General features: G+C 48.1%; 1 protein-coding gene across 4 annotated transcripts; it reads right to left on the reverse strand.

Annotated features, from left to right (window-relative positions):
* Positions 1–5,292: 5,292 nt before the first annotated feature.
* On the reverse strand, positions 5,293–7,998 carry HOXA3 (homeobox A3). Of its 4 annotated transcripts, none has more exons than XM_054273830.1 (3): positions 7,747–7,998; positions 7,533–7,704; positions 5,293–6,062 (listed from the first exon to the last, which is right to left on the reverse strand). In XM_054273830.1, exons 1-3 carry the CDS (start codon positions 7,996–7,998, stop codon positions 5,293–5,295), a joined length of 1,194 nt encoding a protein of 397 aa, XP_054129805.1. The 4 variants fall into 4 exon arrangements, with proteins under 4 accessions (XP_054129805.1, XP_054129804.1, XP_054129803.1 ...); XM_054273829.1 differs by having other exon boundaries at positions 7,527–7,704; XM_054273828.1 differs by having other exon boundaries at positions 7,533–7,998.
* Between the last annotated feature and the right edge of the window lie 10,296 nt (positions 7,999–18,294).

The following is an 18,294-nucleotide window of genomic DNA, read 5'->3' on the forward strand; positions in this document are numbered from 1 at the left end:
GGCCTTCAACTGGCAGCCCCCGCGGAGAAAAAGTTCCCTCGGATTCAGGGGCCTCGGGGGGAGGGGAAGGCCCAGGAAAAAGGAGAGAGAGGAGAAAAAAATATAGCATAGAAGATCGCTGGTGGGGTGTTTTTTTTCTAATTCACTGATTACAGCCGTATGGGGACCGTGCTACTATTAAACTATTGAATTCATGGAGACAAGGTTGAAATTGGACCGAATTGGCTGTCACATGATTGCCTCTGCCCAATGACAATTTGGGCTTTAATCAAAAGAAGCCACTGTCTGTTTGATTGATCCAAAAAAGTCGGGAAGGAACGCCTCATTGGGGGCCAGAAAGGCTTTATTTACACTTTTTTTTTAAAAGGGGAAATGATATCTCGAGTATCTATCCCCTTGGCGTCCTAATCTGAAATGATCGGGGGTGGGGAGGAGGGCGCGTGTGCGTGGATATGTTTGCGAGAGAGGCTGCGAGAGTGTGTGCGTGTGTGTGTGTGTGTGTGTGTGTGTGTGTGTGTGTGTGTGACTGCTTGTCCTGCAGCCTGCTGCCTTCCTCGCATCCACCCGCACACTCTTCTCTCATTGTTTGGGACTGTCAGGAAAACGCTTTGCACCTCACAAATCATTTAAGCACCTCAATCTGACGCCTTGAGTCATTAACAAAGTAATCCATTAATCTTCAAAGTTTTGACACCGTCAGGCCCCCGCATAAGAAGTTGCACCCAGGCAGGAGTCTGAAGCAGAGGGTCTTGATTTTTTCCTAGGAATAGCACTTCCTCCAAAACTAGTTTCTCCTTCCCGACTCAGCCTCAATGGGCTCCTTTGTATTTTTGTTTGTTTGTTTGTTTGGCTTTGTGTTCTTGTTTGATTTTTTTTTTCTTCCCTTTTTTTTTCTTTTTTCCTCTTTTCCCTTTTTTTTTTTTTTTTTTCTTCTTCTTTTTTGGTGGCTATCGGGTGTACAGTATGGAGAATAATCGGTCGCCGGTGCTGAGCCATTGTTTATCAGGATCTTCCTCGGCAACCTTGCTTCGAGGGGAAGAGTCACATAGGCAGCAGCCCTGGCGCTTCATGACTTCCCTCTCCAGTTGGCTTCCCGGGATTGGACCGTAACACATAACCCTAGGAGAACCTCTCTGGGCGAGCCAAATCGCGAGGCTGCAAACGCGTCTGGCTGTTGCCTCTTTAAAAAAAAGTATATATCCCGTGCCTTAGCTTGCAAACGATACTCCCGTCTGCTGGCATAATTTGCTTAATAACCGTAGTAGGCTGGGTCTGGTGAGTATTTTCGATTACCAGGAAATATATGGGCTGGTAGCGGGTTTGTTTTCAAGGGGCCAGACAGAGCGAAAATGCTGCGGGGTTCTGACTTGAGAGACGGCGCTCGCCTCCGACGCTTGGCTCTTGCCGCCGCCGCCTCCAGTCACCCCCGCCAGGTCGAGGCAAGTCCCGAATTTGGATGCTTTTGGCATAATTTTCCAACCATACTGAGGCGACAGGGAGAGTGATGACAATGATGGCCACAATCACCAACCCGATGAATCCTACGGTCACAGCCGCCCTAGAGAGCCCGGACGGGGCTCGCTTGCCCGCGGAGCCCGGGGCGCACGGCGGGGTGGGGTGCGCCGGGGGCCGGGGGAAGGCGCTTCCGAGCCGCTCTCCGCGTCCTCCAGGAGCCAGGAACCATCGCCAGCGCGATGAGGTGCCGTCTCGCTTTATTTTCGGAGTTGCCAAACAGGGGTCGGCAACCGTCTTCGTAATTATATTAAAAAAAAAAAAAAAAAAGAAAGAAAAAAAAATACCGGGGGGGGGGTGGGGTGGAGAGAGGGGAAACAGAAAACAAGACCCAAAGCGCTCAGTGGATCAGTCTGCGTCCAGTCTGCACGAAGTGCATTTTAAAAAATCGGTTTTAAGTTAATGCACCCACAAGATATAGCATATCTGCGAAGGCATTGGAGAGAGGGGGAGGGGAGGGGCCGAGAGGCTTTAAATGGGCTTTTTGGTGGTTGCTTGTTTAAATAAAATATAGAACGAGACTTGTCATTTAATCCCTCAAAAGGGATGCCTTACAAATATCGATGCTGTTGGAAAATGCAAGGGGTTTAATTTTCTTGCTTTTAGTCCAAACAAAGCTCTGGTGGTGTCTGCCCGCGATCAATCTTGGCCGCCAAAAGGTTTGACAGCTACTGGCCCTTAAGAACACATTTAAAGCTTCTTGCTCTTTCCAAGATCAAATGTGGCCGTGAAAAGAGGCAGAGCAAGAAACGCAAGTAAACAAGGAAAAAAGCTGCTTTTAAAATATGCTGGCAGGGGACTGGGCTGCTTGTGGGAAAAGTCCGGTTTTATTTTCCTTCTTGATGCCTAGGTTTTCTTTTCTTTTCTCTGATTTATTTTTAAATTTTTTTTCCCCTCTGGAAAATATTGGGATTAAGAGCAGGATGACAAATAATAAAGAGAGAGGTTTGGACTTTAACCAGGCTTTGTGAGTAAAACCTGTGTGGGTGTCTCTATTCTGCACATTTGTTTCTTGTGGTCAGCCTAATACAAAAACCACCTGGAACAAAACCTTTGCAGAGAGAGGACGCGAAATTCTTGGGAGAATCAATTACTTCTGCCTCCAGGGGCATCTTTTAATCGGACGAATCTTAAATGCAAAATTACAAATTCTTATTTGCAACCTACAGGCTCTGAAGAGAGGACTGAGTACGGTTTATGAAAAGAAGGGGGAAAAATCGCCTGTATTTTTCTTTCTTCGGGGTGGGAGGGGAGTGAAACGCCAACTTCCTTCTATTTGAACGTTTTCCTAAATGCAATTCGTGGTGCTAAAGGAACCACGCAGTAAGTATCGTGACTGTACCGTTACCTTTTGTTGTATCTAACCTAACTGATCCGAGAGCTGGGGGCGGGGGGGGCGGCTGGAATTTTATACGGGCTCTCCTTTGAAACCAGCATTGTCCTGCAATGTTGCAAAAAATGCTTCCTTCGCCTACAAAAGTAATAATCAGTCGCTGGTCTGTATTGTGTAATAATCAGATTTCAGTGAAAAATATTAGCCTACATAGCCTTTCCTTCCACGCTTCCACGGTTACATGTCTATATATACAATAAACAGCACGGTATAAATCTATTTGCTATCCTTTTCTTTGACTGGGCATGCTTTATCTATTTATGCAGAAAAGCTCTATATAGATTCACGGATGCATGACAATGTTTCAGCATCAGGCGAGGATGGTTCTAGGAACAAGGTAAAGCCCAAAGATTAATAATATTTCAGCATGAGACCAAAATGGCGACATTTTTTTTCTGTGCTCTAAAAGATACAGATGGTGAACAGCATGCGTTATTATCTACACAGCACAGGAATATGTCTTTATAAACGTGCAGGGGTATATTTTACCTAGTCTATTAAGGTCCATTTTGATTTATCTTTCAAGTTTCAATCTAAAAATTACGGACATTTTGCCTGAAAGGAAGAAAAATCGGATTTAAGCACAAGCTTGCGGGTTTCTCCATTCTACCTCGAGCCGATTCGGACCGGGGACCCCTACGGGTGCCGGTTTGGGGCCGGGACCGTCGCCCTTCTACAGTACCGTGTGCCCCCCTCGCCCCCCGACACAAACACACACCCGCACACACATCCACACCCCCCCGCGGGAAGAAACGGAGCACAGCGCTCCCCTCCCCCACACCTTCAGGCCGCCCTGAGAGGAAAGGCGGCTCAACAAAAATGAAATCAACCCCAGTAAAATATTAAAAAAATAATAATAATTCAGGGGAAAATAGGGAAAGGTAAAACCCACTTCTTAAAGGCAAAGGGGAAAGCGGCGGGGCTGGCGAAAGGAGGGAGCAGCGGTGGGCGCACCCAGCCCCGGCGCACCCGGACTCCGCTCCCCGCGCTGCTCCCGGGGCTGGCGGGGCCCGCAGCCCCCAATGCCCGGCTCAGCCCCGCGCAGCGAGGCCCCTCCGCGCCCGCACCCACGCGGGGCTTTGTGCCTTTATCCTGGGCGCCGCTGCCCGCGCCTCCCACGCAAGCTCTACACCCACAGCCGCACCCCCGGCGCTGCCCCGCGGCCGATGCCCCTGCGCACCCCGCGGGGAGGGGGCGATCCGCGCCCGCCGGGCACCGCGCAGCGGCTGCGGGAGGAGGCGGCGGCCGCGGGCCCTGAAACCCTGCTGGAAGAAAGGGGAGAGAAAAAAAAAAAAAAAAAAAAAGGAAAGGGAGAGCGAGAAGGGAAAAGAAAAATCTCTCTCCCTGCCTATGAAATGCTGAAAAGGCATCGCGGGGCCCTTCGGGTGAGCAGACCCTCGTGTAAGTTTACAGACGAGTTTCCTAGCTCCCCACGTCATGAAGGGCTCTCCATTCCCCTGCGCTGCGAAGAACATGTCCTTAACTCTTTATTATTCAGAATAAAAACTTTATTTTTTTTTTTCCAGAACGTGAGCAGCAAGGAATGTATAACTTTCAAAACAAATCTAGCCTTTTCAGCTTCACACACTTTTTGCCTAGCTGGATGTTACAAGCATAAAGTATTCAAACCGCGATCTTTTTTCCCAGATTTTATTGCATCGTCATCATCATTATTATCACTATTTTTAATAAAAGGAGTTAATAGTTTCCTTTCAAATGATATTTCTAACACGTGCCGATATGCCATCTAATATATGGCCTCCTGAATATTCAGGGTACAGATTTTTTAATATATATATAAATATGAACAAATGGGGATAAATAAAATTTTAAACACTTAGATTATTCAATGTTTGCGAAAAAAAAAATATAAATAAATCTGAATGTTCACCAGCATACACACATTGAAAGACTTACACGTATCAATAATTGTCCAGGAAGTCCCTGTCCAAGCGCTTTTGATGTCTTTCTTGCTATTTAAAAGAAGTGCAATAAAAAAAATTGCTTCCCCGTGGGATCAATCATGTACGAACAAATTCACATTTAAGAATTCCTTTTATAGAAAATTTGTTCATATACCCTGTTTTGATAAAAGTGTAGAAGGTAAAGTATAAAGCCTCTGCATACTCCCAAAGTGAGACGCAAGGCTACAGTTCAAGAAGATAAATATCCACTAGTGAAACTATAGAGCAATTCAAGCAACAAATATTGCTACGTCACATAAACTAGAAAACGCTTTTACGAAAGGAAACAAAACAAACCAAACGAACAAAAGAAACGAGAAGGGAAGGGGAGGGCACATGTTGGGGGGGGAGGAGAGAGAAGGGAAGGGATGAGTACTTTCCAAAACTCGGGGGCTTGCTGTTCCTCTTAGTGACTCCTGTCTCTTACAGATGAGTGAGTTTGGGCGCTTCCTGAATTCTTCCCTGAGAAGGATGGTGAGTGGTAAGGTCTGTGTATGTTGGATGTGGATCACAAGGTCCATGGTGGTGATTGTTGGCCATTGGCCCAGCCCCGCTGTAGTCCATGTTGGCAGAGGGAGGATGAGGGAGATGAGTTAGACCAAAGATGGAAGGCCCAGAATTGGTCATGGTCTCCACGTAGTTGCCCCCTACATAGACGGGGCTTCCCTGTATGTGTGGATTCCCATAACCGTTGCCTTGAAGAGGATGAGTATCATATTCAGGTGTCACAGCTGCTGTCCCCGTGTATCTCTTTTGAGGAGGTGGGCAATTGTTAAGAGGAGCAGTATACGATGCAGGGATGCCATAGGTGTTTTGATGAGGCTTGTTAAATGGTGGAGGCGACTGGGGTTCGTAGGGGACACTGTTTACTAAAGAATGCATAGAGTTTAGGTATCCCCCAGCAGCTGGAGGGACGGGACTTCTGCTTGGGGACTGTCCTCCTGAAGAGGTCATCATACCCTTTCCCTTTTGATCCTTTTTGTATTTCATTCTGCGGTTTTGAAACCAGATTTTGATCTGTCTTTCTGTGAGATTGAGCAAATTAGCCATTTCTACCCTTCGTGGCCTGCAAAGGTACCTATTGAAGTGGAACTCCTTTTCCAGTTCTACCAGCTGGGCGCTTGTGTAAGCTGTACGGGCTCGCTTAGAGGAGGCTTGCCCTGGAGGGCTTTTATCACCAGCACAGCTCTCACCTATGTAAATCACACAAAGAACACAATCAGCATGGCAAACCTACACATGGCAACATGAGAAAATGGCCAACACCACCAGCACCTGGAGACTTCAGCTCCCAAAGGCGAGATGGATGCCCATGCGTGCAGCGAGCACTCCCCAAGGCATGAGCTCAGTTGTGCCAAGCTCCAAGCCTCGAAAGAGTGCCTTGACCTCATCAGTGTCACTGTGTGACTACACTCGCTTCCCCTAAGAATGACAGCATCCAACCTAGCTCCAGCTTGGTAAAGAGGAGCAAGGAAGGTTCAGGGAAACACAGTGACGTTTAGAAGCTCTGAAACTGAACCTGTGGCTACATAGTGGAACCAGAGTCTTCAAGAAATAGCTGTTCTCCATATATATATATATATATATATATATATATATATATATATATATACACACATCAGCTACAAATGCCTGAAAGCTAGATATCTACAACACAAAAATTCTAACATATAAATACAGAATTATCAGTATAGTGGATTTTTTTTTTATTATGTCTGGTATATAGCATGAACATATGGTAGTGATTGGGGGGTATAATATGTATAAAGAGGAACATACAGTAGCTAGGCTTGCATACAGGCATGGAGATATATCTAAATCTCACTGCTTTTTGATTAAATAAATACATGATATGGAAGGTTGAAAACAGCAGTCTTGCCACAGCTTTAAAAAAGCAGACCAGCAAAATATTTGCTAAAGTTTTGAACTCTATTTCCAAGGCACATTTAAGCAAAAAAGAGGAAGAAGTCAGAATAACCTGACTTCTGGGCTTTGGAGCTAGCATTGGTGTTATCAGTTTGGGTTTCCTTGAGTAATAAAAGTGTTGATATACACTTCCAACCCTCAAATAATGTTTTATGGGCTGAAGTTTATAGCACTCCTGAATGATTTTTGTTTACTGGGCTTGTAACTTTGCCAATCAGCTTATTAAAATAGGAAGAGGTTCTGACTGCATGCAGGGCATTGATCCTGCCTGCACATGATTATGAGCTATTTTATTCCCGTTACACTTCAGCAGAGATAGGTCACTGTCTTATTAATCTAACGGCACCATGCCAACAAAGTACTCGGGACAAGCCTCTGGCTTAAGGCCTGGGCTCCACACTGACATGATTTACTGAAGGGGGGATTACCTAAGAAATTTGAGAGATGCTGGAGGGCACAAGTGGTTCTGCCACCAGGAAGCAAAGTCAGTTCAGATCCCTTCTGCAAGGCTGGGAAAGTTTTGTATGGGGTGTGTTTTTCACTGAGCTCCCCTCAGTGAATAAGCTGAGTGATGGCAAGCCCTTTCCTAAAGTTTCATGGGGTCAACTCAGAAGGTAAAAAAGCCCCTACCCTCCCCTCCCTGAAGTGAAGGCGGGTAAGGCAGCCCTCCTCCCCACAGGATGCACAGTCAGCCCAGGAGAACCCAGGGAGAGGGGGAGCACATTTCATACCTGAACTGGAACTGCTGTTTTTCTGCTTTGTGTTTTGCCGAGACTCTTTCATCCATGGGAATATCTGTTTGGACACGGTGGGTGAGTTAAGAGCTGGGCTCTTGGTGGGGTTGGCCGGGGCAGGGTTGCTGCTGGCATTTTGAGATGGTGAGGTGGAGGTCGGAGGTGGAGGCTGTGACTGCTGGGCTGGAGGCGGCTGCGGTGGAGCCTGTGGGTCAGCGAGGCTGGGGGGCTGGAGAGCCTGGCTGGGGAGGGTCCTCATGCAACTCTCACTGATGTCATTGGCCTTGTGGTGGGACACAGAGCTGCCGGGGGACTGGAGGGAGCACGCGGGGCGGTGGTACTCAGTTTCCACAAGTGATGAAGATGGAGGATATTGCTGCTGACTCGCATTATAAGTGAAACCATTTGCTCCTTGGTAGGGGTAGGCACCATAGATTGCAGAGCTGTCGTAGTAGGTCGCTTTTTGCATTTCGTTGTTTCCCAATATTTATTTCGCAAACTGACAGGGTCTTGACACCCTTGGAGAATAACATTGGCACCCCTCTGTCACGTGGCGCTCTTCCTCCAATGGCCTCTCCGGGCAGACCTGGGGTGTGGGGAGAGCAGAGCAGGGTGAAGAAATGGTACAAATCCATCTTACTTTCAATAGCTAAGTGACATGAAAGCCATAAAAGAAAAAGTGGTCAGCAATATTTAGCAGCATGACTTGGCCTCAGGCGTGGAGCATTTCGATATAAAAGCTGCCTGGATTTACTGGCAGCTACAAATACGTGCTTTGCTGCACCGGGATAGAGGCTTTCTAGGTTTGTTTTTTTATTATTATTTCTTTCTTGTTAAGGAACAGAGCAAGCTGGTTGATCGTTTATCACCAAGAGGCTGTTTTAATACCGGTCTCTGAGATAAGGGTGATCGAGGAATTGGTAATGCAAAGGGGCTGGGCTATTACTTCGGTCCAACTCTAAGATCAAACCCTCTCCTGGTTAAATAAAACAACCAGCGTTGTTTTATTTTTAGCCTTTCTCTCCTGGTTACGGCTCTTCATACAACTTCAAAGAAATATATGACATGGTTCCTGTCTACGTGTGGCAGGGGGCAGGAGCAGGGCGGAAAGGTTTCCGACGCAGGGATATTTAAACACCCCGACCCCAAGTGATGGATTTTGGCTTGTCTATGAAATGCTCGATAGGAAAATAAACCAAGCCAGCACCTTCTCCCCTCCGTGCCCGCACACCGCCCCGAGCCGCCCAGGTCGCGCACCCTGGCACCAGCGGTTTCTGCCCGGGCGAGCCCCGCCCGCCGCCCGCAGCGGCTCCCGCTCGGTGCCGGAGCGCGGCTCCACGGAGCCCCCGAGCCCGCCTCCCACCCGCGAGTGGGTCCGGCCCCAGCTGCGCCCGGCGCCGCTCAGAGCCCCTCCAGAGAGGCCGGCAGGGGCGGTCGCTGGTTTGTTTTTTTCAGCAGTTATTTTCAAGACACTAACTTTTCGTGGAATCAGCCAGATCCTACCTGTTAAAACATGATGGATTGGGGGAAAAAAACACACCAGAAACCTGAAAAACCAGCGTTCATCTCCATGACCACGGCTTGAACTTTCCTTCCAACTTAGCGATAATAGGTTCTGTCTTGGAAACTGCTATGTAATTTGATGTATGAGGGTCACTTGGCTGGGGAGAGGGTGGACACAAACTCAGAGAATGCTTCTCCTGCCCGGGCGAATCCCTTCCCCCCCACTCTTTTTTTTTTCTTTTTCTTTTTTTTTTTTTTTTGTGTTACCCATCCTCCTTTATTTCTGGGACCCCCCCAGCCCCCCGCCCAAATTAAAGTCTACTCGTCACCTGCCTGAAAATAACCCATTAAAGAATCGCCCGTATTAATGAGAGAGGAGACCTGTGCACAACCTCCGATCTAGGAGGTGTTTCCACACGCACTCACATTGTTCTCAGAAACTGAAGTGTGTTTCTCACCATCCTCCTAACCCCTTGCTGGCAAATAACCACGTCTTTTCAGATCAGAAGGGCCTCCTTCCTTTTACCACTTTCCCTGTACTTCAGCAGCTGGGTATTTTCCCCCAAAAACATCTAACGAGGACAAATGCTTAGGGGCGAAAAGCCTTACACAACACAAGCACCAAACGAGCTCATTCTACGCCTTTCAAGTTATACAAGTTCTTAGAAAACAGTATTCCCTTTGTTAGATGGTAACAAAATGAAGGTAACACACCTACGGCAGGGCGGTTACCCTGTTATTGCACTAATCAAGCTCTTTGGATGCTATTAAGCTAATAAGCCAGTGGAGATCTGAGGCACATACACAATTTCCAGCTCTTCGCCTCTCCTTGCCTGTGCTATCGAGGCCTCGTGTGATTTTTCTCAATTCCTTTGAAACAGAGACCATAGACACCGCTACCAGAGGAGAAGGAGGAAACAATCAGCCAGCGGTGATTTCACAAAGGCACCCGCCTTTCATGACCGCGACACCAAATATTTCACCTTCCTTCGGCCAGCTGCGAAGTTTTGTGGCGCTGGCAGGACGGGCAGCGCGGAGCGAGGGCGCGGGGTGCTCTGCTCCCATAGCTGCCGGCCTGCAGACAATAGGCAACTTTACTTGGAAGGCAAAATATTATTGGAGCTTCGGCCGTCTGCCAGCAAGTTAAAAAAAAAAAAAAAAAATCAGATCCCGAGTTTGGGTTCGCCAAGTTAATCACTTCCTACAAAGTTATAGAGAAGCAAGCGGGGGTAACCTGAGGAGCGCCCGGTCATTCCAGGAGAAAGTGGGAATAGCGGGATTAAGAGCGACAACGACCCCGGTAGCGTCCTAACGGGAAAGGGGAGAGGAGGTGGATTCACCACCCCAGCCGGTGCCTGGGATGGGAAGCGCTCTCCTCTCCCCTTCGAAGACAAAAAGGCAGGTCTTACAAACACAAATGGGCCCCCAATCTTTCCAATGCCTGTTTTATCGGGTCCGTCGCGGTCTGTGCAATACACGGCTCTGCACTTTACCAACTTCTCTCCCCCCACCCAGACAGCCCAGAAACAGCACAGGAAAATTGCTTGGGGAGGCAAGTCCGCTTGGTTTCCCCCACTCCCCACTTCAGCTCTCTCCTACCCTGTCCTTCCCTGCGCTTCCCCCCTTCCCAAGCACACCAGATCTTTACCCTGTAACTCCCAACCGAGCCCCAAACTCTGACTCTAGGACGAAAAACCAGGCAGCCCCCCTGAAAGATTTCCTGAAAGATAAAGACAAAGTTGAGGGAAGATGGGGGGTGGGGGGAAGAGAGGAGAGAGAGCTGCCTGAACACGAAGTGTAAGGGTATCAGTCACTGCCTGGAAGGAAGCCCCAGCTTGTGAACTCTTCTTGAACCGACATTTAAGTCTACGGTCATAAATCACTGGGACATAAACTCCGCCATTCACGACTGATAGCAGCGTATTTGTGGCCTGCTTACCTTAACTTCTGACGACTGAGGCGGAAGCCAGCATGCTCTCTCTCTCTCTCTCTCCCTCACTCCCTCTCTCTTTTTTTTTTTTTTTTTTTTTTTTTTTTGGAGGCGACACAACCCAGAGAGAGCAGGGGCTGTCTGCCCCAGCTCGGTCCCTGCGGCCGCGGGGTGGGCACCGGCTCAGCTCCTCTGCACCCCCCGGCCGAGAGGGCGAGTCCTGCCCCGCACGGGATGGGCTCGATGGCTCCGCACACCCGCCTGCCCCGCTCCCCTGACGCTTCCAGCTGCGCACCCTACCCCGAGCCGCTCCTCGGCGCACCGTGCTCCCCCTGCGCGGGGCGCGGAGGACGGGGATGGTTCCCAGGGCTGCTCTGGGAAGGGAAGGAGAAAGAGGGGAGGAGGAGGGTGGGGGGGGGGGGGAGTTGGAGCGGGGAAAATAGGAAAATATTAAAAAAAAAAAAAAAAAAAAAAAGGAAGGAAGAAAGAAAGGCGGCCGCCTGGGGAAGCTCGGGGCAGGGTGGGGGCTGGGGAGGGAGCGCAGGAGCACGGCAGTGAAGGAGTGCGGCCCCCCCGCACCCGGGCGTCACCGAAGTCCAGGAAAATTATGCTAATGAAGACAAACGGCGCTCACAAAGGGTCGCTCTCACCAGCCTCCAGGGTGCTGCTGTGGGGGTTTGAGTTTGTCCCTCTTACCGGTGGACTTGGGGGGCAGCTGCAGAATAGCCCCTGTGCCGCTCCCCACGGCCGGGAGCCTCGCACAGCCCCGGCTGAGCCCCGGGGAGGGGAGCAAAGCCCGCAGAGCCGGGTCTGGGTCCGGAGAGCCAACCGAAGCCCACCAGGATCCCCGCTCTGGGCAATGCTTTCAGAGCCACGCTGGAAATCATTAGAGTTACTAATTATTAACTCATGCATGCGTGAGCGCACACACACACAGATGTACACACAGACACCCCCCTGCCCCCCTCAAATATCCCCAGCGCCCGGGACGGGCACGGAGGCGCTCACGCACGCACATGTGCTGCGCAGACGGGTCGGGGTGCCCGCAGCGCCCCGTGGGGACGCGTGGGTGGCAGCCTCGCGTGGACGCGGGCCCGGCTTTGCCTCACGGCTTCGCCCTCGCCTTCTCTCCGCGGCACGGCCGAGGAAGGCGCTGGCCGCTTTCCTCAGCGCCACGGGCTCTGGGGGTGGCGGTGTCCCCCCGGTTTCCCGCACCAGAAACACGGCGGCGACCGCGCGAACGAGAACTTAGACAAAGTTGCGGATCCTGCCCGCCTGGCAGGCGGTAACGGGGCTCGGGGCTCCGAGCACTAAGCGGAGCCTGCGAATAAAATCTAGGTGTAAACTTGACGTTACTTCGTTAATTAAGGCGTTATAAATATAACTAGTCCGTTTAAAGCACGAGGGAACCCAGCGTCATCTTTAAACACAAACAAAGCGAGGGGGAAGCGAGAAATAAAAAGCACTATAAGGCTGGGGTGGCCTCTTACGCATACCAATGGTTTTTGTCATTTATGGCTATGCAAGATTTATGACTTCGTGCACCAAAGCTGTAAACAGAGCACTAAAACAGAAAACACTTGCTCCTTATGGCATAAGTGAGAAGGCACCACATGAAAGGGGAAGCGGCCAGCGTAGGAGGAGAGAAGAGGCAAAAATCCTTCGTATGCGTTTTGCTTCAAACAATCCTGTGAATGTTGCTTTGGAAGAAAAAAAAAAAAAAGTCTTTTTAGTCAATAATCAACCCCACACTTTCTTCTGAAACTGCTGATCTGCCATTCGCCCACTTGCCCGGCCAAATACTGAGAGAGGCAGCGCTGCGCCCCGACGGAGCCCCCCGGACCGGCGAGGAGGATTTGGACAGGGAGAGAAAAGATGGGGACTGCCGAAACCTGCGGACACCGGGGAGCCTGCCGGTTTGGGGGGCCCCGCCGAAAGCCGGGCGAGTTTTTCCTAAGAGCGCGTTTCAGCTTGGGAGCCATCTCCAGCGGGATTTTCTGGCTAAATGTCTGTATTTAAGAACGGGGAACGGGAAGCGGGGGGGGGAGTTTTTTTTAAATGAAAGGATATGTAAGGACTTTAATCGTGAGAACCGAAGTGGTTCATAGGAATATGGAAGCGTTTCTTCCATTCATCTGACTGCCTGCAAAGAGTATTTTGCGAGATTTCTCCAATTAGTCCCATTTCCCCACGCCCCCCCTCTCCCCAAAGAGGTAATTTTAAACATGAGAAGATGATTATTTTTTTTTTATGTCTCCTATGATGTCGGGATAAGTGTCCCAACGCACAGATCCCCGCTGCTTTTATCTGCCTTTCCCTCCCAGAGGCCGAATATTTTCTTTCTGCTCCATTCCACGGAGAGAGATAGGGCTCAGCTCGGGGGGGGACGGGCAGTGTTTGGGGCTGATTTCTGAGTCAGAAATGACCTGCCTTTTCTCCCCGAAGAGTCCCACTCCGTGGCACTCCCTCCCCTCCCTCCCTCCCCCCACCTCCCCCGAATTACTATTTTCCGAATAAAATAATGCCTGTAAAGCGCCTTGTCCTTGGATGCCCCGAAATGGAAGCAGGCAGCACCATAATTCAGGGCTGCTTCTGGGGCAGCTCCCAGAGATGAAATAGCAGGGCAGGGAGTTGAGGGAGAAGGGGGCCAGTCCTGGAAGTGGTGCTTGTCCCAGTCGTTAGAGAGTTAGAAGGGGATATCAGCTGAATTTGGGAAGGGCTGGACAATCGAAGCAAGCCGTGGTCAATCTAAATTGTTATTTATATTTTCTAACACTAGAGAAGCATCGCACTCTTTGCTATTTGCCCAACAGACTGAAGTTATTTACAGAACTCGCCGAAATCCTCCTTTCCTCCAGAACTCTTCTTGCTTTCTTTTACTCTAGAGCAGGACTGTATTATTTATGAGTGTTTTAACTAGGTCAATATGCATCCAAACTGGGTCATAAATCAGAGGAAAGACTGCCAAGTAATTTAGCTGCAATTAAAGCTTGGATTTTATTTTTGAGGCACATTTTGGCTCATTTCAAAATACGGCAACGCCAATGTTGGCTTTTAGACACACGGATGGGAGCAAAAGAGCTCTCCTTCTCTTGCTGAAGAGAGAGAAGTGCTTCAGTGTGGCGAGAAGGGGAAATAAAATTTATTTGGGTCGGTTCTGCTTCGAGAGCCGCTTTAAAGAGTAGGGAAACGTGAGACCATCCCAAACATCACCCTGAAGGTCTCTGCAGAATGGCCGCGAATAGCTTCGAGTGGAAATAACCTCTTTTTTTGGTGCTCTCAGCGGAGTTTTCATCATAGTTCACTTTTGTCCCTCTCTCCCTCTCTCTCTGACCCCTTAGAAGACGAGCAATTACAAACAGCGCGGAACTGGACACAAAATGGCTCAACAGGAATAAGCGAGAGACATGGGACAAACTGGAGGAAAGCGAGTCCCAGGGCTCCAACCTTTCCCAAAGCCGGGGCAGAACGGGGAAACAGGGTTTCATTTACCATTTTGTCCTCTTTGGATAGCCAAGTAATCTTTCATTTTTGTCATTTAAAGTACATTTATATCTATGCGTTCACATTGATAAGTATACACAAATACTTAGATATTTATATATATGGATATATCTATATTTATGTATGCGACGGCATGGATATTCATTTAGAGCTAGTATCTGTTCTCCTGGAAGATACTTTCCACTTCTCTCCTTTTAATTCTCTCTTTCCAGATCCCCATTCAGAGAGGCAGAATAAACCTCCACATTTTCAAGGCTGATTTATTGTTGGAAGCCGTGGCCGGCTCTTGGTTCAGCTCCTTCTCACCGCGGAGAAATAAAGAGGAGAGCCTTGGCTCATTTGGGAAGGGGAAGCTTTGCCATAGAGCTGAGCACTCATGCAGCGCTCCTCGCACAATAAACAAAGTACCACTAAAGCATCATAAATAAAATGGCAGCACGATCGCGCAGTCATCGATTTACGGAGCGGCAGCGGCCGAACAAACACCCATAAAACAACAACCGCAGCCGCACACTCGAGCGCGACCCCGACAGAGGAGCATCACACGCCCCCACATTGCTTTCTCCTACTCGCCCAAATACATAAATAAATAAACACACACACAAACGCACAAATAAAATAATAGAATAAAATTAAGGAGGGGGAAATATTCAAACGCGGCAATAAAAGAGGCTTCCCATCTCCAGCCGGTCATAAATAATGGTAAAATGGCAATCGAGGGGCTGTAGCGGAGGCAGCTGGCCATCAGCAGCAGTGTGGGATCTCTATGGAGAAAAATAAATAAAGAAGCAAACTCTGCCTGCTCTGCTCGCTGCAAGGGTAGAGTTGAATATTTACCACAGCAAATTGAAACAAAGGGGGAAGCAGCCTGGCTCCGGGTGCACACACACCCGCACGCACACACACGCACTCACTCCAGCCTCTGCTACTGACCTTTGCCTCGAACAGCAATAACTCACCACATAAATGAACAATCAACGGAAATACCTTAAAATAAAATCCATCCTTTCTAACGAAGCATTTCGTCCTCTCGGCTCGACAATAACCTTTCCATAAGGAACGAAAGCTGTCAGCGAAATGGCCAGCTCTTGTGGGGACGGTGATGGGGGCAGGAGGAAAAAAAAAATAATAGAAAGCAGTGCTTGCTCTGAACAGAAACTGGAAAAGCGTAATCGCAGACGGAGCCAGACCGGGTCTCCACTCCAAATGCCACAATAATGCGCTGTATTATGTGCTCACGTGGTCATACGTCAACTTAAATCCTTTTATTTGAAATAGGGAATCATTGAAGGAACAGGGTTTCTTAGCGCGAGCCTTCGCTTTTTAAAGCCTTAACCCAATATGTTAAAGAAGAGTTTTAAGGTAGGAGAAAAAAAAAAAAATCTAAGAGATGCAGATGACTATGGGGGGAGGTTGGTCTGATTCTCTTTCCTCCCACACCAATATTTCTTTACACAAAACCCCTTGGAAGGTAAGAGGAATCCTTATAACGCTGCACTTTGATACTTAGCCTAATTAACCGGCGTTGGCTCCCGAGGCCCGGCGCTCTGCTCCACGTCGTCGCATGTCCTCTGCAAGCCCCGAAGAAAGCCCAAATCTTGATGCTATTATTTCCAGCCCCCTTCTAAACGGGACGATCACCAGCCTTCCCCCCACCCCCAGCTCCCTCTACCCTGCCATTGTACAGGGCTTGCTCAACTCCCACACGCTACATCAGGGCTCCTGTAGAAACTAAAAAGACCTATAATTACCTGACAAAGGCAAAAAAGAGTCTCTTCTAAGAGGCTAGTTGATTTTTGTCCTCGTAACACACTATGAAGAATACACCTTCCTTCACTGGCGTGCCTCTGAATTTTGCAAAATCTTTTGGGACCTTGCTGTTAAACCTGTGCTTACGCATTTCCTATACAGCTAGTTTGAGTGATGCACAAAATTATAGGTTTCTAGAGCTGGAAAAGGAAAAAAAAATTTGGGGAGGGGGAGTTCTTTGCCTAAGGGGAAAAAATTAAGGAAAAAAGAAAAAAACCAAAGTTGTATGTGGCCCCCGAGCCAGGCAGCTTCGCCTGTGTGTGAACCCATCACATCTTCCCTGTAAGATTGTTTAACTTGTGCTATTGACACAATAAGCTAAACAAACAAAAGAAACCCTCTACTCACACAACTTTTCTGGAAGGAGTCAAAGTAAATCAGATAGTTCACGCTTTTACCGTGCTCCTGGTTCAGTTCTGTGGCTCCAGCATCGTGCATCATCATGTGTACACCCTTGCCCAAATCTTTCCACCGTCTCCCATGAGCTCAAAGAGGCTAACTACATATCCCCTCTTACTGTTTCACCTACACTTCATTGAACAGAATGGAAGGAGATTTCTTTTTAAAGATGACTTTTAGTGTTAGTGTAAGGTTTGTTAGTGACAAGCCTTATTATACTCTGTCCTGAATTGCAAAAGTGGCCCACTGGAATGTAAACCCATTGCTATCAGTGTACAGTAGTGGCATTGCAGCAAAGCCAGCGTGACGTTACAGCAGGAGAAAACTTCACAATTTTTCACATGGAAGTGACTAATCTAGTACCAGGGTATACATCTATTATCCCTCACTGGGAACTGGAATAAAAACTACAAATGCCCCAGAAAAGAGGAGGCATTAGGCACTCTCGACATGCCCGAGTCTGTAACTATCAGCTTGCCTGGTAACTCCACAGCTCTCATACTTATTGTAAACCAAGGCCGATATTTGCTTGAGGTGGATTCACGGCTCTTTTAAATTTGGTGAGTTTGCGTCCCATAGAGGAAACGCACAGAGAAGTTCTTCTGCAACAATGAAACTGAAATTAATGGGGAATGGAGCAGATGTTGAAAAAAGCGAAGCAAGTCTTTCTTGGGGCTGCTGTAAAAAGTTATCGACTGCTTTGCGTCAAAAGTAGAAAGATGGCTTTAGAAGTTACAGTCTTGAGCAAATAGAAACTACAAAAGCAATAAATCACAATCATAAGTCATCTGAAATGCCTTAACGCTAGCTGTGGCTATTGGGTTCAAAACCTTGTTTCTGTGAACATCTTTATTGGTATTAATGGTCAAGTTAATCCTAAAACTACTGTTTAACAATTAACTTGGTGTATATAGTGGGGAAACTAATTAATTCTTAAGAAAAGTAACTTCTTGACGTGTGAATACCTTTCACAGAATGTGCTTTGGGAAGGCAGAAGGGGGAGTCTGCCCAACTTTGTGCTGTCCTGAACTGAAAATTGTTCTCTTCCGCCGAATTTGGAGAAAGTTTTCTTTGCTCTATTAGCGTGATTACGAGGTTTCAGATGCAAATTCAAATGATGCTGCGAGTCGCAGGCGCTAGACTTCCCTCGCCACCCCATTTCTTGCTTTGTTCCTGTTCCTGGACACTCAACGTTGTTTACCTTGACGATTTGGAGACCCGAAAGAGTGTTTCTAGTAGAAAAAATGTGGACTTTATCAGTAGGTGTACTACTGATTTTTCTGTGCTTTATACACATGCCTTGGAGCTGAGTTTGAATTCCAGCCTCAGTAACAACAAACAGATCTGAGTTCATAACGTGCCTTCATTAAGGGAGACCCTTTGTGCCCGTTCTGGCATTAATAGCCAATCTTAGCATTAATGCTGTTTGAAGTTACCTTCAATATAACTGGAGTTAGAATTTTTACTGTGCTTCAAGTTTACTTTTATGCCAGTCGGTAAGAGGTGTGCCTATCACTCCCATGTGGAGATGAAATGGGAATCACCCGTACGATATAAGTACTTATTTCCTCGCTACCTCGAAAGATTTGCAATCTGCTGGGGTGCAGAGCTGTTTACCTA

Source organism: Melozone crissalis, unplaced genomic scaffold (genome assembly GCF_028551555.1).
Source record: "Melozone crissalis strain CALT ecotype California unplaced genomic scaffold, PUWL_Pcris_2 ptg000016l_1, whole genome shotgun sequence".
Classification (NCBI taxonomy): domain Eukaryota; kingdom Metazoa; phylum Chordata; class Aves; order Passeriformes; family Passerellidae; genus Melozone; species Melozone crissalis.